The sequence below is a fragment of the Somniosus microcephalus genome, chromosome 10 (assembly GCF_052327205.1).
Source record: "Somniosus microcephalus isolate GS21.2 chromosome 10, FLI_Smic_1.0, whole genome shotgun sequence".
Lineage (NCBI taxonomy): Eukaryota > Metazoa > Chordata > Chondrichthyes > Squaliformes > Somniosidae > Somniosus > Somniosus microcephalus.
The window spans coordinates 199,262,345-199,289,722 of NC_140996.1; the positions used below are offsets into that span (position 1 = coordinate 199,262,345).

Genomic DNA, 27,378 nt, shown 5'->3' on the forward strand with positions numbered 1-27,378 from the left:
AGTTAAAACTCCACGGCATGTGAGGTTCCGGGCTTCCTCCAAGCTGGGACAGTGGAAAATTGTTAGTAAAATATTTGTTGAGTTACACGTTGCGTCACATTTTGTGCAGGCATGCATGTTAAATGACGTCCAACCATCGCAGCAGGACAATCGGAAAGTGCTTGTCTTTTACAAAAAGGACACCACAAGCATTGTAGTGAAGTGGGGGGGGGGGGCTTTTCAAATGTAATGTGAACTAGTGGTGATAATCCATCAGATATGAAATATTTGGATTAAAATTACCAGTAATGTCTTTCATTAAGTCTAGCTGAACTCAATATTACAACGTGGCATTTTCCTCTATAGCTGCCTTACATTAAAAAACAGTACTGCTCATTGTGAACAGTTTGTATTGTATGAAAAATAGAAATATTGTAGAAAATATATGTAGATAAAGAACTCAACTCATGAAAGGTTGTTTCCCCTGGCTGGAGTGTCTAGAACTAGGGGGCATAGTCTCAGGATAAGGGGTAGGCCATTTAAGACTGAGATGAGGAGGAATTTCTTTACTCAGAGGGTTGTGAATCTTTGGAATTCTCTACCCCAGAGGGCTGTGGATGCTGAGTCATTGAGTATATTCAAGACTGAGATCGATAGATTTTTGGACTCTAGGGGAATCAAGAGATATGGAGATCAGGCGGGAAAGTAGAGTTGAGGTCGATGATCAGCCATGGTCTTATTGAATGGTGGAGCAGGCTCGAGGGGCCGAATGGCCTACTCCTGCTCCTATTTCTTATATTCACAATATCAAAACTCAGATCATGATAGAGGCTACTCAATACATGTTCATTTAGCTTTTGAATTTCTCAAAGCGCTCATTTATCTGCCTTGTGAGGCAAGCATCCACTAATGCTAAATGGATAGTTTCAGGTTGCAACCTTGGGCAAGAGTCTCTTATTAATACCCAACCGGTGGAGGGGGCATGGGTGGGGGGAGCAGTTACATAACTTCCTGAATTATTTTGGATAATGCTCATTGTATTAGGAGCTGCAAAGTGCCTCATTCTTATTTGCAGTAGATTTGAATAACTTGATTAACTTCTGAATGGGGCTGTTAACTCACTGTCAATGGCAGGCTTATGCGCAATTAGAGAGTGTATCTTGACATGAAAATTATGTGGTATGTGACCTTGTCTCGTTGCTTAGTGTTGGCATTGTGTGGAATTTTACTCTAGTGAGGTGTGAAGCCACATACAAAACTTTCTCCGTCTGTTGGACTACCTAGGGTTACTTCAGATTGTTTTTAATCTTATGAGAAAGCAGATATTGTCACCATGCACATAAAACAGTAAAATTTAATGGCTGGCAAATGGAGTTCTGGTTATGTGTGTAACTAGGCATGAATAGATCTCTCTCAAGGTTTTTTTAAAATTCGTTTATGGGATCTGGCCATCGCTGGCAATGCCAGCATTTATTGCCCATCCCTAGTTGCCCTTGAGAAGGTGGTGGTGAGCTGCCTTCTTGAACTGCTGCAGTCCGTGTGGTGAAGGTACTCCCACAGTGCTGTTAGGTAGGGAGTTCCAGGATTTTGACCCAGCGATGATGAAGGATCGGCGATATACTTCTAAGTCAGGATGGTGTGTGACTTGGAGGGGAACTTGAAGGTGGTGGTGTTCCCATGCGCCTGCTGCCTTTGTCCTTCTAGGTGGAAGAGGTCGCGGGTTTGGGAGGTGCTGCCGAAGAAGCCTTGGTGAGTTGCTGCAGTGCATCTTGTAGATGGTACACACTGCAGCCACGCTACGCCGGTGGTGGAGAGAGTGAATGTTTAAGGTGTTGGATGGGGTGCCAATCAAGCGGGCTGCTTTGTCCTGGATGGTGTCGAGCTTCTTGAGTGTTGTTGGAGCTGCACTCATCCAGGCAAGTGGAGAGTATTCCATCACACTCCTTACTTGTGCCTTGTAGATGGTGGAAAGGCTTTGGGGAGTCAGGAGGTGAGACACTCGCCACAGAATACCTAGCCTCTGACCTGCTCTTGTTGCCACAGTATTTATGTGGCTGGTCCAGTTAAGTTTCTGGTTATTGGTGATCCCCAGGATGTTGGTAGAGTGTGATTCACAGCCCATAATATAATGCAGGTCTTGCCAACTCCCCTTCACACTCTACAACTACCAATCTTACACCACTAGTACAATATTACTGCCGTCTCAGATTCCACTTATTTGAATTCATCGGAGGACTGGTGGGGTGAGAACTAGGGAACAAAGGGTTAATTTAATCTATTGCATAACCATCTAAAGTGCATTCTCAGACACACCATTATTTGGATGAAAGGTTAAACTGAGGTCCCATCTTTTGTTGTGGTAGTTCAGGTAGACATTAAAGATCCCATGGCACATTTGAAGAAGAGCAGAGCGTTCTCCAAGTGTCCAGGCCAACCAACACGCCAAACACAGATCTACTGACTTATCTCATTGCCTTAGTTTGGTGGTAGCACCCTCACCCCTGAGTCAGAGTGCCTCATGACTAGAGGTGTTGTCTTTCAGGTGAGCTCTTCTGGTGTCCTGGCCAATATTTATCCCTCCATCAGCATCAGCCAAAGACAAATTACCTGGTCATTTATCTCATTGCTGTTTGTGGGACCTTGCTACATACGAAGACATTCAATGTTTTTCTCTTTCCTTTGCTGTTTACTGATTCTTGCAAAATGGCTGCCCTGTTTCCCTACATAAAAAATAATGACTGCAGTTCATCATTTACATGAAGTACTTAAGTATATCTCTGAGAGATGTGATAAGGTGTTATATACTTACAACTTACTTTCTTTCTTTAAAACTTGTTGGTCAGGAAATCACCCATAGTTTCCTCAGCCAAGGTGGATAAATAAGCAGAGTTTAGGCAAACTAACCAAAATTCTCAGTGTGCAATGTAGAAAGAACAAAGTTGTCAGACAGTTTTGAATTTATTACTACCGAGATGTGGTTTGCATAAAATCTGAAACATTAACGAACTACAGTTGCATTGTGCAAAGTGGCACAAACTTTGAATCACCCCGCAGTCACTGTTGTCAAATTTTCCAGCATCTGCAGTTATTTTTACTCCTTTTTTTCTTGTTTCTAAGTTTATTAATATTGGAACTAGCTATCTTGAGACTTCATTTTGACATCTAAAAAGGTGTCCAGGTGATGATTCCACTTCTACAATACAAACAATCCTTCGGGGGCATTCGGCGTTTACATGGATTCGATAATGTCACCGATTGTAAAATCGTAAAAGAAATCACGGTCCCAAAGCAGAGCCTTCCTTTAATTGCGTTCAGGGTATGTTGCCCCATGCTGCCCCCTCATGGCACTGCGCTGGGAATTGATTGGAGCCGTGCATTGACATGACAGTACGCGTCCCAGCTCAGTGTTTGCAACGACAGCTCTTCAGCAACAGGAGAAATATTTGCAACATCGACCGGAGCCCGTGCAAAGCCAGCAACACCTAGTGGGGGGAAAGCTGCACCAGGGCTGGGATAATAATGCGAGATCTGAAGGGCTAGAATCGAGAATTTAAAGAAAGACTTAAGGGGAATTAAAAGGGGACCTCTATCATCTGATTGATAGGTGGAAGTTCTTGAGCGACTGTGCCTGAAACCTGGAGCAAGGACATCTGCAAAGTATCCCCCCAGCACCACCACCCCTCCAGTTATTTTCTATACCGAAAAATCGTTGTGGATTAACAAAAAAAAAGAACCCGGTGCATTTTGCACACATTAAACTGGCATCCAGTAAAACGTTGAACAAGGTAAGCTTTTTGATTCTAGCAAAGCGCAACGACTACAGTATGTCGGACCATTTGCTAAAACACAATTTCTACCTCAAGTAACTTTAAAGATTTCGATTCCTTTGTCCTTTGACAGTCACGCGAATTGGTCGCTCGGCTAGAGGGCACCAGTAGATTTAAATAAGAGAAACGGTTCAAGTATTGTCAAGCTTTTCTTGCAGAATTGTCTCCACACGCATGCACCCCTCGTTTCCCTCGCTTCTTGCAATTGTTTCCATCGTTGCAACTGCAGAGATCGCCAGCTTCTTGTGTTTTTTGTATTGTGAGGATTTCAATTCTCGTAACGATACAGGAAAACAATGGTAATAATTTATGGATTTTTAGATCAAAATTGTTCCGCAGTATTTTGCAGTGAGTGTGTGGATTGGAAGAAATTAGTTCCCCCTTTAACACTTCAATTGGGATTTCTGAGCCCGCTTCTAGTTTGGCCAGAGTTAATTTAGTCAACTTCTGAAATTTACCTGAAAATGTAATGTGTCCTCGTACAATAGATGCAAAAAAAACTCACGTAAGTACAATTGGGAAAGGAATTCCATATTGCACGCTGACCCCTCTCCTGAGGAGATAGAATTGTCGGCATTGTTTTAGTTATAGCCACTTGTTTTTTTTCTTCACGTGGGTAAAGCCCTCCAGGCGGTGCTGCACCGGCCATGACCTCTTCCTGACATCTCAGTCCCAAAGTCAATAAACCCTCACGTGCTTAATGACAATTAGCTGCACTATACCACTGCGACACTGAAGCACTAAAAGCCTTTCCACTGAATTACTTGTGTTGCAATAAATGACTCTGTGTCACACCAAAGGATGTGCAAGGCTTGAGTTTTAAAAAAGCAAATTGGTTAGAAAAACTGTCTGTAGCTGTTTAACTTTATGTAATACCAGTTTATTGCGTGTGGTTTTATCACTAAATAAATAATTGGGTTAGAAATTCCTTAACCGCGTTTAATGGACTATATGTCATAGCCGATTGGCAAAATTGGTTGTTAATTCGAATAAAAAGAAAAAAAACCTGCAAATGTTAGAAAGCTGAAACAAAAAACTGAAAATGCCCTGTAGGTCTGGAACTCGCTGCCTGAAAGGGTAGCAGAGGCAGAAACCATTATCGTATTTAAAAAGTACTTGGATATGCACTGCAAGTGCCTTAGGACAAAGCGCTGGAAAGTGGGATTGGGCTCCTTTTGGGCCGGCACAGACACACTGGGCCAAATGGCCTCTTTCTGTGCCCTAAACTTCTGTGATTCTATAGGCCAGTCAGCAACTGTACGGAGAAAAGATACTTTAATTTTTTCAACGAGAGTTCCACTCAAAACTATCTTTTCCCATCACATATGCTGACTGGTCTGCTGTGCGCTGGTATGAATATCTGTTTCTGTTTTTGAAGGTGAATTCAGTTGTACTGAGAAACAAAATACCTGGACGATCAGTCGCAGGCCTGTTAATGAAAATAACCCAATTGACCTCTCTAGATCTGTCAGGAAGCTGTCCAGGTCACTAGTAACGTTTTGGACCCAAAAACTAGAAATTGCACAGAAACGTCTCGGGTTTCAGCACTGATAATCATATGTGGGACTGACTATAGGGAGATCTCAGTCAAATCAACTCATAAACTGCAGGTGGAAATGTCTGACTGCAAAAACCAAAGGGAAACGAATGCAAAATTTCCTTCTTAATCAACTTAAGGGTTCAGGTTGAGCAAGATTATGTTATCAGCAACTGTGGGGGAAATAAGAGCAAGTAAAAGAACATCGAACATTGAATATAGGTTGTTAATTTAGATTCATCCAAAGTTTAAAATGGCTGCAGTGTCCTGTTCTGTGTTAAAAACGAAAGTTGTTTATGAACTTTTCAAACTATTGTTGGGATTCTTCTGGTTGGTACTGAAAACAAATTATAAAACCAATTCTAAAATGATTTGGATGAGAGTTAAAGGTTACTGTGAGAATTACGAGGCTCTATTTCCAGATCCGACACACCGTTCCAGGCCAGATCCCAGTTATCCGCTCCTTCCCAGTTCAAGCCCCATTACCCAGTTGTTCTCATGCACACACACGTGTGTTGCAGGACATTCCAGATAGTCTCTTTCTGCCCCGGCCTGGCCTAATCTGATCTGGGTCAGATGCCAATGTCTGACCAGGTATATGTGCTGTCTGTCATGTTGGTGTATGTCTTCGCCTTTAAAACAAAAGTGAAAATTACAAGTTCCGTAAGTCACTATGGAAAGAAAGAGTTGGAGACAGATACAGCAGTGTAAAGTGTGTGAGAGCCGCACAGAGGAGCAGCGAGAGAGAGACGAACAGGAGACAGAATTAGAGTGTGCGAGAATCAGACACAGTTACAGGAAGAGACATATTTTCAACTAATATAAAGTTAAAATCATTCAACTATCTTCCAGAGTGGCGTGGAGTAAGCTTTTCACGTGAAGATAATCTGTTGTATTTTCTGTGTTGTAAATCTTTAATGTTGTTGAAAATGATAAACTTACGGTCTGCTGTTTTTAACAATATGCAACATGAAATGAAAAGAACAACCTGCTTTTATAATACAAATAGGCAAACTGGTTCTTTGAAAAGTTATTTTCTAAAACACATAGCGGTCCAGAATTTCCGTGTACCGTAATTTTCGTGCGCCGATCACGCGGTTGCGAATTTACGCTCAAATTTCTTGGATTTGTTATTGGAGTACGCCGCAGCAAGCATAGCGGTGAATTCGGAGCGGTGCAGGCAATGTCCGAATAAGTTCCAGAGAGTAACCACCATTTACTTCACCTGCAATGTCCTGAAGGTCGAGGATGTTTATCAGAAAGGATCTTCCAAAATCATTTTGTCTGTTTCTTACTAAAAATGAATCTGAGGAGTTCCCAGGATGTAATATTTTAGTGGAACTGTACTTTTGTAGTTCTTAGGAAACACGTGAAACAACAACAACAGCTTGTATTTATATAGCGCCTTTAACGCAGTAAAATGACCCAAGGCGCTGCACAGGAGTATTTTAAGACAAAAAAATTGACACCGAGCCACATAAGGATAAATTAGGGCAGGTGACCAAAAGCTTGGTCAAAGAAGTAGGTTTTAAGGAGCGTCTTAAAGGAGGAAAGAGAGGAAGCGAGGTGGACAGGTTTAGGCAGGGAATTCCAGAGCTTAGGGCCTAGGCAACAGAAAGCACGGCCACCAAAGGTTGAGCGATTATAATCAGGGATCCTCAAGGGGGCAGAATTAGAGGAGCGCAGATATCTTGGATGGGTTGTGGGGCTGAAGGAGATTACAGATATAGGAAGGGGCGAGGCCATGGAGGGATTTGAAAACTAGGATGAGAATTTTGAAATCGAGGCGCTGCTTGACTGGGAGCCAATGTAGGTCAGCGAGCACAGGGGTGATGGGTGATCGGGACTTGATGCGAGTTAGGACAGGGGCAGCCGAGTTTTGGATGAGCTCAAGTTTACGTAGGGTGGAATGTGGGAGGCCAGCTAGGAGTGCGTTGGCTAGCTAAGCTTCAAAACAGCATAAATTTAAGAATTAGCTGCACTAAATCTGTACTTTTGTATCTGTCCGTGTTCTGTCCTCCTAGAACTCTATTGGTTACAGCTATTCTATACACGTTTTTGTAGGATTTCTCTTTGCTGAACTACATTGTCTATATTAAGCAGTTTATTTATTGATTACATTTATTGTGGAGAATGTTGCTAAATACGCAAAAGCATCACTACCTGTATCGAGCTTTTAATTACCCTTAACCTCGGCCATTTCACAAACAATGGAAGCAAGACAAAAAAAGCAGCTGGTACATTTATACAAAAGGCGATGAGGGATGTAGTACAATGGGACGGATTTTGCGGTAGAAATAATAGAGGCTAACAGCGCTGACCATTGTTAGCGTTTAAGTGGAACAGCAACTTCCAGTGACTGCACATGTGCAGTTAGATGTGTAAATCAGGAAGTTGCTGCCTGAGATGCCCTGCTTCTCCAAAAGCTGCGCGAGAATGCTATCTCGCCAAGAGACTCGCCATTGACACATATGGAACTGCATGAAGTTGCTGTACTTACATGATATATACACACTAAACTTGCCAAAAAAAGTGAAAATATGGCAGACATGTTCAATAATTACTTTGCGTCAGTATTTACAGTACAGGAAGAGGTCAGCATGCCAGAAATCCCATGGAATCTAATATTGAATCAGGGACAGGGACTCTCCAAAATTAACCTAAGCAAAATATCAGTAATGAAGAAAATAATGGTACTAAAGAGTGACAAATCCCCAGGGCCAAATGGTTTCCATCCCATGGTTTTAAAGGAAGTAGGTGAGCACATTGCAGATGCCCTAACTATAATCTTCCAAAGATCTCTTGACTCAAGAACTGTTCCTTTAGATTGTAAAATTGCACACGTCACTCCGCTGTTTAAGAATGGTGAAAGGGAAACCAGGGAATTATAGACCAGTTGGCCTAACATCTGTTGTCAGAAAATTACTAGAGTTTATAATTAAGGATATGGTGACTGAACACCTTGAAATTCATCAGCTGATCAGAGAGAGCCAGCATGTAAAGGGTTGGTCTTGCCTGACGAACCTGATTGAATTTTTTGAAGAGGTGACTGAAGTAGTGGACAGGGGAATGTCTATGGATGTTATTTATATGGACTTCCAGAAGGCATTTCATAAAGTACCACATAAGAGACTGTTAACTAGAGTTGAAACCCATGGAATTGAAGACAAATTATTGAACCTGATTAGGAAATTGGTTGAGCGGCAGGAGACAGCGAGTAGGGATAATGGGCAGGTACTCTAATTGGCAGGAGGTGACTAGTGGTGTCCCGTAGGGATCTGTGTTGGGGCCACAACTATTCACAATATTTATTAAAGACTTAGATGATGGGATAGAAAGCCACACATCCAAACTTGCCGATGACACAAAGATAGGTGGCATTGTAAGCAATGTAGATGGAAGCATAAAATTGCAAAGATGTATTAATAGATTAAGCGAATTAGCAAAACTGTGGGAAATGGATTTCAATGTAGGCAAATGTGAGGTCATCCACTTTGGACCTAAAAAGGATAGAACAGGGTACTTTCTAAATGGTGAAAAGCTAAAAACAGTGGAAGTCCAAAGAGACTTGGGGGTCCAGGTACATAGATCATTAAAATGTCATGAACAGGTACAGAAAATAATCAAAAAGACTACTGGATGCTGGCCTTTATATCTAGAGGGCTTGAATACAAGGGGGGAAAAAATTCAGTATCGCCCCGTTTGGGGCGCGATTATCGGCCGTGCGCAAAGTTTAGCGCCTGGCGCTAATTATCGCCTCCGACTGCAAACTTGGCTTTTATCGCCCCTGGAGGTGATTGGAGCGCTAAATCAGGCGCTACACACCTGTTTTAAGGTGCAAAGGCCGAGGAGCGAGGTGCTACCTCAGAGCGCTGGCGAAGCTCATGTGATGTCAGTCAGCAATGGAACACAGACACACTGGCGCCGGCCAGTTCTTAAAGGGGAGGGTTGATCTTGCTCTCCATCCACACCCTGCTCATTGCAACCTTGAATCTCGGCCTGAAGAGACCTGTACATCAAATCTGCTGGAAAGAACAATGGAGAGGCCCAGGGAAAGAGCTCAGAGTGCAGCCCCCACAGTCTCTTCTAAATCGATACAAGGAAGGGCAAATCAAAATGAACCTGCAAAGTGCTGTTCAGTACCCAAAACTCCTTCACACAGTGTTGAATCTCTCCAGAAGTCTCTCTCTCTCTCTCAGAATGCGTGGTGCAAAAATGTCACCAACAAAAAAAGGCAGGAAGCGGTCACCTTTAAACAGCACTCCCCCAGTCCCTTCCTGACTGCAAAGCGCTCCCCTCAACCTGTCGTTGCTAGCGGCAGACGGTAAGGCAGGGGGGCGCCACTCAATATCCGGTCCGGGGCGCTACCGGGGCGTTGCGCACTCGACTGACGTCACGATCTGCCGGCGCAGGAGATTGTGGTGGTAGTGTTTAGCGCCGCCGCAAAATGACTAGTTAATTTTGTGAGTGGCGCAAACATCGCCGCGCACGGATGCTAGTTGCTTTGCGCCCCATTAGCGCCCTCTTAAGGCGCTAACGGGAGGCGCAAACCAACTGAATTTTTCCCCCAAGGGGCTAGAAGTTATGCTGCAGCTATACAAAGCCCTGGTTAGGCCACACCTGGAGCACTGTGAGCAGTTCTGGGCAACACGGCTTAGGAAGGATATATTGGCCTTGACGGGAGTGCAGCGTAGGTTTACCAGAATGATACCTGGACTCCAAGGGTTAAATTACGAAGAGAAATTACACAAACTAGGGTTGTATTCCCTGGAATTTAGAAGGTTAAAGGGAGATTTAATCGAAGCTTTCAAGATATTAAGGGAAACAGATAGGGAAGATAGAGAGAAACTATTTCTGCTGGTTGGTGTGTCTAGGACTAGGGGACATAGTCTAAAAATTAGAGCCAAAACTTTCAGGAGTTAAATTAGGAAACACTTCGACACACAAAAGGTGGTAGACATTTGGAACTCTGCCACAAATGGCAATTGCTGCTAGATCAATTGTTAATTTTAAATCTGAGATTGATAGCTTTTTGTTAACCAAAGGTATTAAGGGATATGGGCCAAAGGCGGGTATATGGAGTTAGGTCGCAGATCAGCCATGATCTCATTGAATGGCGGAACAGGCTCGAGGGGCTAAATGGCCTACTCCTGTTCCTATGTTCCTAGTTCCTATGTTATGGCTCGTCCATTCCAGTGCAAGTCCAGTTTAACAGTGTGGTGATTATTAATTACTGCCAAATGACATCTCTGGCACTGAAAATCAACTTTAACAAGTGTGGAGTCGCATTCCTTCAGATTTTAATTAATGGGTGTCCTTGTGCACCAGTCGCTGAAGATAAGCATGCAGGTGCAGCAGGCGGTTATGAAGGCAAATGGTATGTTGGCATTCGTAGCGAGAGGGTTTGAGTACAGGAACAAGGATGTCTTGCTGCAGTTGTACAGGGCCTTGGTGAGACCGCACCTTGAGTAGTGTGTGCAGTTTTGGTCGCCTTATCTGAGGAAGGATGTTCTTGCCATGGAGGGAGTGCAGCGAAGATTCACCAGACTGATACCTGGGATGGCAGGAATGACATATGAGGAGAGATTGGGTCGATTGGGCTTATACTCACTGGAGTTTAGAAGCATGAGAGGGGCTCTCATTGAAACTTATAAAATTCTAACAGGACTAGACAGACTAGATGCAGGAAGGATGTTCCCGATGGTGGGGGAGTCCAGAACCAGGGGCCACAGTCTAAAGATAAGAGATAAGCCATTTAGGACAGAGATGAGGAGGAATTTCTTCACCCAGAGAGTGGTGAACCTGTGGAATTCTGTACCACAGAAGGCAGTTGAGGCCAATTCATTAAATATATTCAAGAAGGAGTTAGATATATTTCTTAAGGCTAAAGGGATCAAGGGATATGGGGAGAAGGCAGGGACAGGGTACTGAGTTTGGATGATCAGCCATGATCTCATTGAATGGCGGAGCAGGCTTGAGGGGCCGAATGGCCTACTCCTGCTCCTATTCTTCTATGTTTCTATTGTTGGAGATTTTTAAAAAATTAAAATGTAATTAAATTTTCCTTTTAAACTTTTCTGTCTCTTTTATCTTGCTCTCATAATCTAATCTTTGTTTTGCTTTCGGTACCTGATTTGACATTGAATTCATTATTCTAACTGACACTTCCTGGTTCAGACTCTGCACTGCTCATTAACGATTCTTCAATCTGATTGGTTAAGGAGAAACACAGTTGCTTGCCCTGTTCACACAGGGTCAGATGTTCTGTAGAGGGTGCTGCGCTTTTTCAATAGTTGGCTGAGGGATACTTCCAGTGCAAAAGCCCATAAAAAGTCTATTGGCAAGTGCAAGTGTAACAAATGACAGTCGCTGCCAAATGTATGGGCTGTTGCGAATTGGTTTTGCATTATACTTTCATGCATAGCTACAACATCTACCAGCCTAAATCCAATACTATACCCTCACACGGGCTCTGCAGTTCATCCTTCTCTCATGGTTATTCAATATATAGCTTTTTAAAGTACACTTACATTTCTGATAAGCCTTATGCTTGAGCTAAGCTCTTTGGCTGCTGGCAAGGCTGTGAAAAATTGTTGGGAGTAGGATTCAGAACAGAATGGCCTTTTATCTGCTTCACTGGGCAAAAGAAGCAAATACAAATGGACCCATTCTTTTTTCAATCAACTGATGATCCTAGCTAACTTTTTGCAAATGTTACAGCCACATGCCACATTTTAAATGCATTCATTATATCATAATAATGACCAATGTACCAAGGTAATGAAATTCCTTTAAATCTCTCAGCAGGTAGCTGAAGTAATTTCCTGCAGTTTTACGTGGAAAAGAGTAAACTGATCTGCTGATGGATCCTATAAATCCATACCTAATGCTGCTTGCTGCCAGGTCAGCAAGGACCCACCAGCACGTTTATTTTAGATCCTAAGTGGCAGTGGCGATAAAAGTAGCATTACTTCAGGAGATTTACGATCACCGTTGATTTTAATGAGGGCAGAGCTATGATTAACTTGTCACTAATACAAAAGCAAAATACTGCAGATGCTGGAAATCTGAAATAAAAACAGAAAATGCTGGAACAAGGGTCATCGACCTGAAATGTTAACTCTGTTTCCCTCTCCACAGATGCTGCCTGACCTGTTGGGTATTTCCAGCATTTTCTGTATTTATTAACTTGTCACTGTTTCGGCGAGGGTAACAGTAAAGTCCCAGGAAATTATGGGGTGGAGTAAGTAATGGCACAAGTCACTTACGCCATAATTTCCTCTTTTGTTCCGTAAAACGGGCGCTACAATGTAAATGCGTCAATTATAATGGTGCAGTCGCCAGGAAATTGAGTGCCATCATTTCAGTTCCATAATTGGATAGACTTGAAAAAGATGACTATATTTCCCTGATGATCAGTTTAGTGAGTTCTAGTGCACTGTGCCATGTAAGTATGAGAATTGTTATGCAAAGCCTGTCTCTATTATGACTTTTTCCAAATGAGGATGATTATCAGTCTGCATGAAGAGGAAGGAGTGGGTACATAGAATCTGTGCTAAAACATCAATTTCCAATAATTTAGGAGGATATTTTATTGGCAATAATGGAGGGAGTGCAGCAAAGATTCACCAGACTGATACTTGAGATGGTAGGAATGCCGTATGAAGAGAGATTGGGCCGATTAGGCTTATATTCGCTAGAGTTTAGAAGAATGAGAGGGGATCTCATTGAAACTTATAAAATTCTAACAGGACTAGACAGACTAGATGCAGGAAGGTTGTTCCCGATGGCGGGGGAGTCCAGAACCAGGGGTCACAGTCTTAAGGATAAGGGGGTAAGCCATTTAGGACTGAGAGGAGGAGGAATTTCTTCACCTAGAGAGTTGTGAACCTGTGGAATTCTGTACCACAGAAGACAGTTGAGGCCAATTCATTAAATATATTCAAGAAGGAGTTAGATATATTTCTTAAGGCTAAGGGGATCAAGGGATATGGGAAGAAAGCAGGGACAGGGTACTGAATTTGGATGATCAGCCATGATCGCATTGAATGGCGGAGCAGGCTCAAGGGGCCGAATGGCCTACTCCTGCTCCTATCTTCTATGTTTCTATGTTTCTATTTAAAAGTTTACACTACATAAATGGAGAGAAAAGTGAACAAATTAGTTAAAGAACATAAGAAATAGGAGCAGGAGAAGGCCATTCGGCCCCTCGAGCCTGCTCTGCCATTCAATAAGATCATGGCTGACCTTCTACCTCATCTCAACTTTCCTGCACTATCCCTATATCCCTTGATTTCCTTAATATCCAAAAATCTATCGATCTCTGCCTTGAATATACTCAACGACTGAGCCTCCACAACCCTCTGTGGTAGAGAATTCCAAAGATTCACCACCCTCTGAGTGAGGACATTGCTCCTCATCTCAGTACTAAATGGCCAAACCCTTATTCTGAGACTGTGACCCCTGGTTCTAGACTCTCCAGCCAGCCCCTGCATCTACCCTGTCAAGTCCTGTAAGAATTTTGTATGTTTCAATGAGATCACCTCAATGAGATAAACTCGAGAGAATATAGGCCTAGTCTACTCCAGCTCTCCTCATAGGGCAATCCCCCCATCCCAGGAACCAGTCTGGTGAACCTTTGTTGCACTCCCTATATGGCAAGTATATCCTTCCTTAGGTAAGGAGACCAAAACTGTACACGATACTCCAGGTGTGGTCTCACCAGGGCCCAATATAATTGCAGTAACGACTGAGCCTCCACAGGCCAACATATCATTTGCTTTCCTAATTGCTTGCTGTACCTGCATGTTAACGTTCAGTGATTCTTGCACAAGGACACCAGGGCCTAGAAATTCACTTGGGCGCGGGCAGCTCGCTCGCGCCCAAAAGTTAGCGCTGGGCGGGGAGGCATTAGCGCACGCCGTATATTCGTCTTCTGCGCCCCAATTCGGAAGCGGGCGCTATACCAGGGTGTGCCCGCCTCCGTTTGGGGCGCTGCAACTGAATATCGGCGTGCTAGTTGCCGCAGCGCCACCCGATGCGGTGCGGCAGGCTGCGGTACTGCAGGCCTCCTCCTTCTCTTAAGGAGGAGGTGCCTGCAACGGCCGGAGCCCTGATCGCGAGTGCCGGCAAAAGAGCCCGGCACAACAGAGAAGTGCCGGGCGCCACGGAAACCAGCCGGCAATGCCGCGGGGGGGGGGGGGGTGGAGGAGGCCGGGGAAGGAGGTGCGGGCAGGCGGCCGCCGAAAAAGCGGCCGGCCGCACCTTCTGCTTTAAAGCGCCCCACTATGGCAGCAGGACGGCCCCGTTTTCTGGTCGCTGTTTGCGCCCGCTTTGGAGGAGGCGGCCGCAAATAAATATGGGGATCGGCGCGGTTTCGGGGCGTTACGGGCCACCGCGCACACCGATGACGTCATCGGTCCCGGCGCAGCGCTAACGGCTACCGCCGCCAATACCGCTGCACTCAATTTCCGTGCTACCACCCCGCCGGCGCAAAAGACCTCTTTAGGCGCTAAGTGGGCGCAAGGCCCACTGAATTTCTAGGCCCAGGTCCCTCTGAACACCAACATTTCCCAATCTCTCACCATTTAAAAAATACTCTGTTTTTCTATTTTTCCTACCAAAATGGATAACTTCACATTTCTCCACATTATATTTCATTTGTCATGTTCTTGCCCATTCGCTTAGCCTGTCTATATCCCCTTGAAGCTTCCTTGCATCCTCCTCATAACTTACATTCCCACCCAGCTTTGTATCATCAGCAAATTTGGATATATTACATTTGGTCCCCTCATCTAAATCATTGATGTAGATGGAGAATAGCAGAAGCCCAAGCACTGATCCTTGCCGTACCCCACTAGTTACAGTTTGTCAATCTGAAAATGACCCGTTTATTCCTAATCTCTGTTTTCTGTCTGTTAAGAACATAAGAACATAAGAAATAGGAGCAGGAGTAGGCCAATCGGCCCCTCGAGCCTGCTCCGCCATTCAATAAGATCATGGCTGATCTGATCCTAACCGCCAATCCACTATCACAGAACCATCTCCTGAATCTAACAGAATTAGACACACGAAATTGGAGCAGGATCAGGCTACACGGCCCCTGGGCCCGCTCCGCTACCCACAGGGCCATGACCGATCCGAACCTAGACTCATGTCCAAATTCCTGCCCGCTCCCTGTAACCTTTAATTCCCTTTACTTCTAGGAAACTGTCTATTTCTGTTTTAAATTTATGTAATGATGTAGCTTCTACAGCTTTTTGGGGCAGCATATTCCATGGACCTACCACCCTCTGAGTGAAGTAGTTCCTCCTCATCTCAGTTTTGAAAGAGCAGCCCCTTATTCTAAGACTATGCCCCCTAGTTCTAGTTTCACCCATCATCGGGAACATCTTCCCCGCTTCCACCCGATCCAACCCCTTCACAATCTTATATGTTTCAATCCTCAATCCATGCTAGTATATTACCCCCAACCCCATAAGCCCTAATTTTGTTTAATAACCTTTTGTATGGCACCTAATCGAATGTCTTCTGAAAAAGGTCTGTGTATTGCAGTGATGTCTTTTTAATCACCCTTCTTTGTCTGGTTTCCCGCCTTTCAGGGCTATCCCATCTAGGTGCTAATGTTAATGGCAGATGATGGGCTGCACTTCTCACCCGATCCTGGGCTAAGTGGTTTCCCATTAATTTACAATGGCCCTCCATCTTCTGCCCGTTACCGTATGAGTCACCTACCCGGGCCCATTGTTTCCCAGAGAACTCTGTCTGCTCAGACATTCTCCCGTAATCAGTTTGTAGGCCTGGCTGGAATCTCCTGTCCATCACGAACACCTGAGCCCCTCCCATCTTCTCCAAACAGGCTGCTGGTCAATCAGCAGTAACAATCATACAAAATGTCCGATACAAAAAAAAAATCCTTGGGGCCTGCGCTGATGCTTACAAACCTGAAATGGTCGATGACCTTTCGTCAGAACTGGAAAAGGTTGGAGATGTAACATATTTTAAGCAAGTGTGGGGCAGGGAAAGAGGGGAGGGGAGGAAAGAACAAAAGGGAAGGTCTGTGATAGGGTGGAAGGTAGGAGAGATTAAATGACGAAAGGTATGCTAGTACAAAGCAAAAGGAGATGGTAATGGGACAAGTAAAGAAATAAAAGATGAGTCTAGAAGAGGTGTAACTGGGAATGGCAGAATCATCAATAGCTACCATGTGAAAAAATAGGGGCAGAGGTTATGGTATGAAATTGTTGAATTCAATGTTGAGTTCAGAAGGCTGTTAAGTGCCTAATCAAAAGAGGAGGTGCAATTCCTCGAGCTTACGTTGAAGCAGTGTAAGAGGCCAAGGACGGAGAGGTCAGAGTGGGAGTGGAGCGGCTAATTAAAGTGACAGGCGACCAGAAGCTCGGGGTCATACTTACGGCCTGAACGGAGGTGTTACACAAAGTGGCCACCCAACCTGCGTTTGGTCTCCCCAATGTAGAGGAGACCGCATCGTGAGCAGCGAATATAGTATACTAAATTGCAAGAAGTACAAGTAAATTGCTGTCACCTGGAAGGAGTGTTTGGGGCCCTGGACAGTGGGAAGGGAGGAGGTAAAAGGACAGATGTTGCATCTCCTGCACTTGCACGGGAAGATGCCGTGGGAAGGGAATGTGGTGTTGGGGTGATAGAGGAGTGGACCAGGGTGTCGCAGAGCAAGTGATCCTTTCGGAATGCTGAAAGGGGAGGGGAGGGGAAGATGTGTTTGGTGGTGGGATTCCGTTGGAGGTGGCTGAAATGGCGGAGGATGATCCGTTGAACGTGGAGGCTGGTGGGGTGAAAGGTGAGGACAAGGAGAACCCTATCGTGGTTCTGGGAGGGAGGGGTAGGGGTGAGTGCAGAAGTGCGGGAAATGGAACGGATACGGTCAAGGGCCGTGTCAACCACAGTAGCGGAGAATCCTTGGTTGAGGAAAAAGGAAGACATATTGGAAGCACTAGTATGGAAGGTGGCATCGTCAGAATAGATGCAATGGAAACGGAGGAACTGGGAAAATGGAATAGAGTCCTTACTGGAAGCGGGAGGAAGTGTAGACCAGGTAGCTGTGGGAATCAGTGGGCTTATATAGTGGATATTTGTGGATAGCCTATCTCCGGAAATGGAGAAAGAGAAGTTGAGGAAGGGAAGGGAAGAGTCAGAGCTAGACCATATGAAGGTGAGGGAAGGGTGGAAATTGGAAGCAAATTTAATGAAATTTTCTAGTTCAAGGCGAGAGCAGAAAACGGCACCGATACAGTCATCAATATATTGGAAAAAGAGGTGAGGGAGGGGACCTGAGTAGGATTGGAACAAAGAATGTTCCACATATCCCACGAAAAGGCAGGTATAGCTAGGACCCATGCTTTTCCCAATAATTAATTGGAGGAAATTGGCTCATCCAATGTACAAGCAGTCTGACAACATAGAGACAGTGGAGGGGTCAAGTGAGGCGTTGATGAGGTAGAGCTGGGTGTCGACAGCATACATGTGGAATTTGATGTCATGTCTTCGGATGATGTTAGCAAGGAACAACAAGTAGATGAGAAATTAGAGGGGGCCAAGGATAGATCCTTGGAGCATTGCAAGGGAGTGAGTGTTAGATTTAATTCTGTAGCCTAGATTGTGTAGCTAAGTTCTTGAATGAGGCTCGAACACTGCTGTGACTAAAATGAAGTATTTTTGTTTAGTTTTGGCTTGGTGCATGGCCTTTTAAAACCAGTAGCAATTAAATTTCATGCGCTGCCCTAGATTGATAAAAATGTCGTGAGGATGGTTTGATTTTTTTTTTGAAATGTAGGCTTGAGGTGATGTGCTAAGCCATGTTCACGAAACACATACTGTGTGACTCATACAGTTAGGTGCATGGCAGCCAATTATTTGTGAATCAGTTATTCAGTCCACAACAGTTGGGGGATTAAATGTGTGCCTGTGCTGTTCAACACATTGGGGCCGATTTTCCTGGAGCCATCAGGCGGGGTTTCAAGCGTGTGGGGGGGGGGGAACTCCCGAATTCAGGGGTCCCGACACCATCCCGCCCAAAACCCTGCTCCATGCAAGTTTCAGAGGCGGCGGATACCCGCCCCGCACTGGGACCCGCCGACCCCAGGCGGGAAGGGATTAGTGCCAATTAACTGCCTGTTAACAGGTAGTTAACAGGCAGTTTTTAGCCTAATCCCTATTTTGAGGGGTTTCGTGTGGGATTCCCGACGGCTCCAAACCACGCCAGGTTAGAGCAGGCGGGCCGTCGGGTTGAAGGAGTTGGAGGGGTCGCGATGTCGGTGTTCAGGTGAGTGATGGGTGCATGAGTGCAAAGGTAAGTGTGTTTGGTGTGTCTAAAGTGTGTAAAGAACTTTTACTTACCTGTACTTACCTTAACAGCCTTTCTTCCTGTAGGCGTCGGGAGCCCATCACTCAGCCGGCACTTAAAGCTGAATGGCTGCGATCTGTGAAAAGTGACAGCCTGCAGCTTTGAGTGCTGCTGAGAGTTCTAACTGAGTCTGTGCAGAAGGACTCATGTTAGAACTCAGACTGCCAGTGTTTGGCAGCTTCAAACAGCTGTGAAACACTGATATTTCATCTGTCAAGAACTCTTGACAGATGAAATTGCAGTCTGTGACGTCACCTGTTGCCGGGTGGCCCTTAATTGGCCTGCTGAGCCCGCTGGGCGGGCTCAACAAGGTCAATCAAGGGAAAATCGCGCGGATTGGCCGGATGTCGATGTAGGCGGGTCTAAAACCTGAACGTTGTAGTCCCGCCTTCTTCCCGACAGCTTCGAGAAAATCGACCCCATTGAGTTGGGCATGGGTATGAATTAAGCTGAGACAATCTGCTAGAAATTTTTGAGAATTAAGTTCAGTTCATTTTCTGCAGGTTTTTTTTTTATTCGTTCATGTGATGTGGGCGGCGCTGGCAAGGCCAGCAGCATTTATTGCCCATCCCTAATTGCCCATGAGCTGCCTTCTTGAACCGCTGCAGTCCGTGTGGTGAAGGTAATCCCACAGTGCTGTTAGTGAGGGAGTTCCAGGATTTCGACCCAGCGACGATGAAGGAACGGCGATATATTTCCGAGTCAGGATGGTGTGTGACTTGGAGGGGAACTTGGAGGTGGTGGTGTTCCCATGCGCCTGCTGCCCTTGTCTTTTTAGGTGGTGAAGGTTGCAGGTTTTTGAGTGCTGTTGAAGGAGAAATGTTGAAGTGGTGAGAAATGTAAGTAAAGAATGACTGCATAGATTAAAAAGATAATTCAGAAGAATAGTAATTTAACATTGGGATTGGGATCTTTTATTTCTTTCCAGAAGTGATATAATATAATTCCAGATGCTGCCTGACCTGCTGAATATTTACAGCATCTTCTGCTTTTATTTCAGGTTTCCAGCATCCGCAGTAATTTGCTTTTGTAATTATTAAAAAGGTTTCATTCTGTTTGTTATCCTGGGTACATAACAAAACATAAACTAGTGATGTGACTCTCAAAGTCATAGGGAGTTGGGACTTAACTCCAGATGGTAACCTAAAATATGGAAGCCATAAATTCTAGAATAAGAATGGTAGAAAAGACTCTAAAATCTAACACCCAAAACCTACTGATTCAGAGGCAAGAGCGCTACCATTTGTTAAAAAGTCTGAATATAATCCCCCTGAAATTGTGGTGTCTGCGATGGTGTACTCTCAGAGTACGCCGTCATATTCTCTTTGAAATGCCCCGTAAGTTCCAGATTTCCGCATGTATACCTTGACAGATCATCCAAACTGCCTGAAAACTGAGTATTGCTGGGGCAGAATTGGGCTATTTGCCCAGCGACTGGCCAGCAATTGCCCACCTAAATCTTACGGTTGATGCAAGCAGGCATGGGGCCTGCTTGCATCAGCGTAAGGGGATATCTAAGCCTTAAATTAAGCATTTACATATCCAAAATTATGCATATACACTTTATTAAATGAGTTTATGCAAATATTGGCCCTGATTACTGTTTTAATAATGTGTGACATTATTGTGAAAAAATTAAATTTTTATTGGGTTTGGTGCAATGAAGGAACTTATGAATAAAATTGCAATTCTGTATATTGTATAATTTTTACATTCCAGGATTCCACTGCATTTTATTAGGTGATTCCCTTCGTAAATTATTGCAATGGAACTCCCCTTTGCCATTGAAGGACCAGGCCCAAGTGATCCCAGGTACGCTTCCGAAACGCCTGCGTCCCTGGGATCCGTGGGCCATTACGCCTCGAGGTCTGAGACCGCAACTCTTAATAGCTTAGGCACCAGGAGGTACTTTCGGAATTGTTTTGCGGGTTGGAGGCGTACTCCGGAGGTACGCCTTCGACCGCAATTTCTAGGCCAGCATCTTAATACAGTCACTTGCAAACTGAAAGTTTTAAACTGTCGACGATGTTTACAGAAACTCTTCATTTTGTTTTGTTTTCAGAAACATTAGAGAAAGGCTAGAACAATGTCTGCTGGCGTGGAAAAGGCTTGTCATCGATGCATTTCAAAAATTGCTAGCAATGGTAAGTAACACCAATAACTCTAAATTGTTAACTTTACTTTTTTTGGTTTATTGCAGGAACAAAAAAAACACCTCTTACTGATAAATGAAGATACTACACATTTCTTAAAATTATCATAACCAGAGTCCAAATTCAGGAATACCTGACATTTAGATAGTCCACTGTTACAGGGTAGTTCAGGTTTCCAGTACTGGGTGGAGAAGACTATTTAATAGAAGAAGTGCAGTAAACAGAATAATCGGCACTGCCAGAAGTCTATCAGGATCCTAAATAACTACTAATAGTTTTGGATATAGAAGATCAAGCATATTGGATCACCGGATTCAGCAGTGATCGGCAGTGTTAACAGCCAATTCATTTTCATTTGTATATACGGGCACTGGGAGTAATTTTGAGTTCACGCTGGGAGCAGGCGTGAGTTGCCACTGGCAGCATGAACTTGGATAATCGGCCCTAATGGCTCCAAAATGCTGATGTCCGCATAACACGTGGTCAGATGGTGTATGTCGCCCATTGAAAGTTGATTAGGAGAAGGAAGATCCACTCTCCTTTTGCTGGCCTCCAATAGGCCTACAGGAGAGCAGAGGCAAAAGACAATATACATGATTGTTCAATTGTAAACAATTATTGCTTCCGTTTAACAAAAACAACGCTTTGAAAAAAATTGGAGTCAGAGGGCTGGGGAAATCGATGCTGAACCAGACCAGCAACTCACACGTGCTAATGTCATGAAGCAATTTTATATCATAATACAAGTGCACTGACTGGGTAAACCAGTTTAGTATGCTTAGCGGGCCAGTGAAGAGGATCGTAGCTCTGGGGGCAGATTAGAAGACGAGTGAAAAACTGAGTCTTTGGGCTGAACCTTAACTCCCAAAAACGGGTGGGTTGGGGTCGGGTCAGAGGTTAAAATTCAAAAAGAAATCTGAAACAGGAACCCAACCCCCCCTCGAATCCGCCCACTTCCGGTTTTAATGGAGGTGGGATGAGGGGCGGGCAACCAGTCCGCTTGCGGGAGGCGGCTTGGTCATTTAAATATTATAATGATGACGCTGCCTTCCTTCCTTTTAACCGTGATTCTATTTTTAACCACAGTCGGCCGGGTCTCCCTGGCCTCGGGAAACCGGGCAGGTGAAAGGAGGCAAGAAGGGCTGAATCCATGAGGCAAGTGCCTTTACAGCACTGCTTGTGGGCCAGGAGGAGCAGGAGTGTTTCCTCCAGACCTAACAAGCTATCCAGTAAATCCCGCCCCCACCCCGCCGTGATCTATATGCTCCCCCCCGTCCCGACCACCATCGGAGCCCCCGCCCAGCATCGGACCCAACTCCACCCCACCTCGCGATCAGGACCCCCCCCCGCCCCCCGCGATAAGGAGCCCACCCTCGCGATCGTGACCCCGCCTGCGATCAGAACTCCCCCCACTAGACCTACCTGCTCTCCTTGACTGCGGCCTTGTGCTGCAGGCTCCCTTGCCTGATAGGGCTCTAGCCTGTTAATCAGGCTGCCTGTGGGTAGGAAACCATATGTAGCCTGGCGAAATGGAGCAGCACAGGACACAGAACTTTCTTTTTTCTGGGTTTTTTTTATTCTGAATTGATAACTTGGGTTCTAGGCTTAGGATGTAGTTGTAAATACATAAAACCACATTTAATTATATAAAATGCGGAAAAGACGGAAATACGGCAAATACAAGAAAACACAGTCGATAAAATACGGCAGTGGCTTGCTGTAGAACAGAACACGAGGCAAACCACAGGTGCAGTTAGTTAGTTAGCTAACACTCATTATACAAAACAAAACCAATAGTACAATACATTCTTATGTCCCGTTATCACTTGTTACATCGTACAAGAAAACACAGAATATTAAACTCATTCGCAACGTAGCCCCCAAGGACTCAACAACAATTTTAGCAAGTGTTAACACCAGCACATGGTGGGACAAGCTGCAAGCATCCCCGTGGTATCGAGTGATTTGGGAAACCATATCACTTTAAAACTATGTCTGGGTTGCACTTAATACTGTTTTAGTTGTACTTTACACAGAATAAGTTCATTTCAAAAGTCATATTCACCCCAGCTCTCTTCAGAGCAATCTCTCACGCTGGATGTAGAAAATGGAAGCTGTGAAGAAAGGGGAGGTTCCTTTGGCATCACATGGTCCTACCCATAACCCTTTTCTCCTTGTTCAAATTACTAAAGGGGAAAATGAACCGCGCCATCTAGTGGACTTAAATATTCACTGCATTTTCCCCACTTGGCTACATTCTCCCCTACTTTAAAGTCAACGTCCTCGGCGACTTAGCACCAGTTTTTAACTTCTTTTACAGCTTCTCGAAAAAAATGCAGCACCCAGACTAGATAAAACATGAGAGAACACCTCAGGACTGAGTGAGACTGCATTACAGGCTGACTGAGGCAAATGGTACGGGTTAGGATTTACCCCAGCATTGGCTCTTTTAGTTCTGCGAGGAGCCGGAATGGGTACCTCAACCTCAGTCCCACACTCAGAAGGATCTGAATGCTCTGGCTCAGAAACAGCCTCTGATTCCTGTACATCTTGGGCGTTACCAACAGGATCATTGTTTACTTTTTCCTCCTGAGTTAACTCTGGATAGGTGACTTCCTCTACCACAACAAACTCAGTATCAGAGGGCTCTGGCAACGATTCTGTCAAAAGAGTGACAGGGGGTACGGTGACAGGGGACTTGGTTCTCATCCGCCTAGGCTCAGGGACAGGGGTAACACATGGCCTAAGATTAACCCTATGGACCCTTTTTAAAGGACCGCCCTCTAAAGGCTCAACTGCATGTGTAGTGCCCTGTACCTCCACCACTCTGTACACAGTAGGACCCCAAGCATCCTGAATTTTGTTCCTACCCAAAGGCCTGTGTCGTAAGTATACCAGCTGACCCACCTCAATGGTTGGACAGTACACTTTGTCTTTGTTAAGTTCAATTCTTTGAGCTGATTTCTTTTCAGTGTACTCTCTTGCCCTTGCATGTGCCTCATTCAAACGCTCTTGGTGGACAACCAACCACTCATGTTTCTTGTCTAACACTTGCTCCTGACCTAATAAAGCATCTACAGGAAGGTGTGGATGAACCCCGAAAAGCAGATAGTACGGTGAGTAGCCAGTCGTAGCATCGGGTGTTACATTGTAGGCATACGCCAACTCAGATAAGTGCTCAGGCCAGCGGCGTTTCTTTTCTGGAGGCAGTGTACGCAAAAGATCATGTAAAAATCTGTTGAATCTCTCACATTGAGCATTTCCTTCCGGGTGGTGTGGGGTAGTGCGGGTTTTCTTTACACCATAAAGCTTACACAGCTCGGCAATGATTTCACTCTCAAAATTTCGACCTCTGTCTGAATGCAATCTTTCTGGGACCCCATACTTCATGAACCACTCTTTGAGAAGGACTTTTGCCGTGGTATCAGCCTTTTGGTCCCGAGTAGGGAAGGCTTGTGTGAATTTAGTGAAAACATCTGTCACCACTAACACATTCTCACGACCATCAGAGGCCGGTTCCAGCATGGTGAAATCTACAGCAACTACTTCAAGGGGCCGGGAGGCTAGAAATGATTTCATAGGGGCATGTATCTTGGGGTGGGGCATTTTTGTCAAAACACACCTCTCGCATTTCTTGACCCACTGTTCCACATCCTCATACATCCCAACCCAAAAACATCTCTGTCTCAAAAGGTTCTGTGTGCGCTCTATTCCCTGATGGCCCATACGATCATGCACACCTTCAAGCACGACTTGAGGGCAGTAGTAGCTGGTGACATTCACCAACATGGACATCCTCGATTACACGGTACAACAAGCCATCTTGCTCACAAATACGGTGCCACTGCTTTAACGTGGATAATACTAGCTTGGATAACTGCGACCTCTCCTTGTAAGTTGGCTTTCGCTGCTCACCCCAAAACTTCCTAAACACGCTGAGGGTGGGGTCTGTGTCCTGAAACTTACGTAGTTCCTCTTTAGAGTAACCGGGAAGTGTTGGTGTGTTACCCTGTGACTCACTACGCTCAGTACTTTCTTCTGCGTCCGAAACACGGATCTGTCTGACTTTACAGCACTTGACTCCTGCTGTCACTAAGTCTGGTCCTAGAGCTGTTCCCTTGTGAATGACATCACATATGGCCACACAATCATCATAGTCTGCATCCCCACTGTCTGACTCAGGCTCCCCTGCTAACGGCTGCCTAGAGAGGGCATCTGCTGCTGCATTACAGCGGCCTGGGCGGTACTTGACGTCAAAGTCAAAAACAGCTAACTGAGCCACCCATCTTTGCTCAACAGCACCTAACTTAGCTGTAGAAAGGTGACACAGGGGGTTGTTATCTGTTATGACAGTGAACTTGGAACCTAGAAGGTAACCTCGAAATTTCTCTGAAACAGCCTATTTGAGGGCGAGGAGCTCTAGTTTCATACTGCTGTAGTTTCTGTCATTTCTTTCAGCATTACGGAGCCTCCTACTGGCATATGCTATCACTCTCTTCCTATCTCCCTGCTGCTGGTGGAGGATGGCACCTAATCCTAGGTTACTGGCATCCGTCTCTACAATGAAAGGCTGAGTGAAATCTGCATAACCTAACACTGGAGCACTGATCAGCTTTTCTTTCAACTGTTCGAAAGCAGCTTGGCACTCAGCTGTCCATGAACCTTCAAACAACCGTTTTGCTTTTGCTGGGCTGTCTTCCCTAAGGCATGCATTGACTACGTCATGGAGAGGGCCAGCTCGTTTAGAAAAATCCTCAATGAACCTCCTGTAATAACTACAGAAGCCAAGAAATGACCTCAGATCTTTGACTGTACTGGGGACCTGCCACTTCTTTACGGCGGCAATTTTCTCTGGATCTGTCCCTATACCCTCCCCTGAAATTTGATGCCCAAGGAACCTGACTTCCTGCTGCAGGAAGTGACACTTTTCAAGCTTTACTTTCAAGCCTGTCTCTTTCAGTCATCTTAGAGCTGTCTCAAGCCTCTCTAAATGGTCCGGGAAGGTCTGAGAGAACACAAGGATGTCATCTAAATACACCAATAGGATGTGGAACACTAAGTCGCTCATAGTCGCTTGCATAAGTCGTTGAAAAGTCTCAGGTCCATTACAGACACCAAAAGGCATTCTGAGGTACTCAAAAAGGCCAAAAGGAGTTGTAAAAGCAGTCTTAGGCCTGTCACTTTCACGAACAGCAACCTGGTGGTACCCACTTGCAAGATCAATGGTCGAGAATGTAAAGTCTGTAAGTTGTGCAGTAAATAACTTCAGAGACTTTAGAAGTACAAACAAAACAGGTCTTTACTATTCAGAGGTCTGGGCGATTTCTGCCCTAGTTAACGTATCACAACCCTTATATACTGGTGTGGTCACTATCGGTATTACAGTATACATGAGCCAATAAATAGTGCCACCCTGAAGTAGTGCTCTTAAAGGCGAACGGTCACATTCTATAGTTCCCTTAAAGGTAAACGGTTACATACACAACACTCCTCCCTTCCTAGCTTATTACTTACAGAATCCCGTTAAACATACAATCTTCAATTTTATATAAACAGGTTGCAGATATACTCTCGATGGAGTCAACGTCATATAACAATTTACAGATATACTCTCGATGGAGTCAACGTCATATAACTTCATGTTTAACATAACATAATAACATATATATCTTCATGTCAAAACAGATCACAGATTCAGTCTCTGTGGAAAACAGTTCATAGATTCAGTCTCTGTGGTGTAGTCGGTTCACATTGCTGGAGTGACTCATTCAATAGTCCTTCCATGGGTTTAACAGTTTGAACTTCCGAACTGAATTGGCTCCGTTCGGAGGGACGACCACGTGTGTGATCTGGTAGAGGTAATCATGGTTCAGATGGGTCATCTTCTGTTTTGACTTTTCCTTTTCTGCTTCTTGGAGACTCTCTGGGCTCCACTGTCAGCTGCCAGCTGTATGCGCAGTTCCTCCTTCTCTTCCTCCTTTTTCCGTAGTAGAGCCACCTTCTCCCGATGTTCCGTAGACTTTCGGTGCTCCTCCATGATTTCTGTATGGTGGGAGTCGAAGTTACAAGTTGGGCAGGACAGGACATAGTAATATTCGGAGTCGTCCTGAGCTAGGCCAGCGAGAGGGTCTTCTATATCCTCCCTACCCAGCTGGACGTCAGCCAATTTTTGTTCCAAATCCAGACATCTTTCCTGAAGAGACTTCTTCACGTGTTCCGCTTCCTCTAACTTTTCCTGGGCTTTCAGCAAGTTGTTTACTAAAGACCTCATTTGTGATTTTAATACTTCAACTTCCTTTGGAGATTGATTGATCGGACTATTCAATCCCTCTACCGGAGCAGTTGTTTCAGCGTTCTGTTGTTCAACCTTGACATGAGTCAGCGTACTTTTGGTATCTAAGGGTTGCTCTGCTGCCATCTTCTCCGTCTGTGTTGCAACCTCGGCTATTTCAATAACTTTTGAGAGCTCCAAACCCTTCTCCTCTGACGATTTAAGCTCAT

General features: G+C 44.8%; 1 protein-coding gene across 1 annotated transcript in view; it reads left to right on the plus strand.

Annotated features, from left to right (window-relative positions):
- Positions 1-3,370: 3,370 nt before the first annotated feature.
- The window catches only part of LOC147111990 (transmembrane protein 272-like), a 63,429-nt gene continuing 39,421 nt past the window's right edge, over positions 3,371-27,378 (plus strand). Inside the window, exons 1-2 of the mRNA XM_085999440.1 lie at positions 3,371-3,764; positions 20,787-20,868. Of these exons, the coding sequence (XP_085855566.1) occupies positions 20,811-20,868 (58 nt within the window). The 5' untranslated portion in view covers positions 3,371-3,764; positions 20,787-20,810. The remainder of the gene's footprint in view (positions 3,765-20,786; positions 20,869-27,378) is intronic.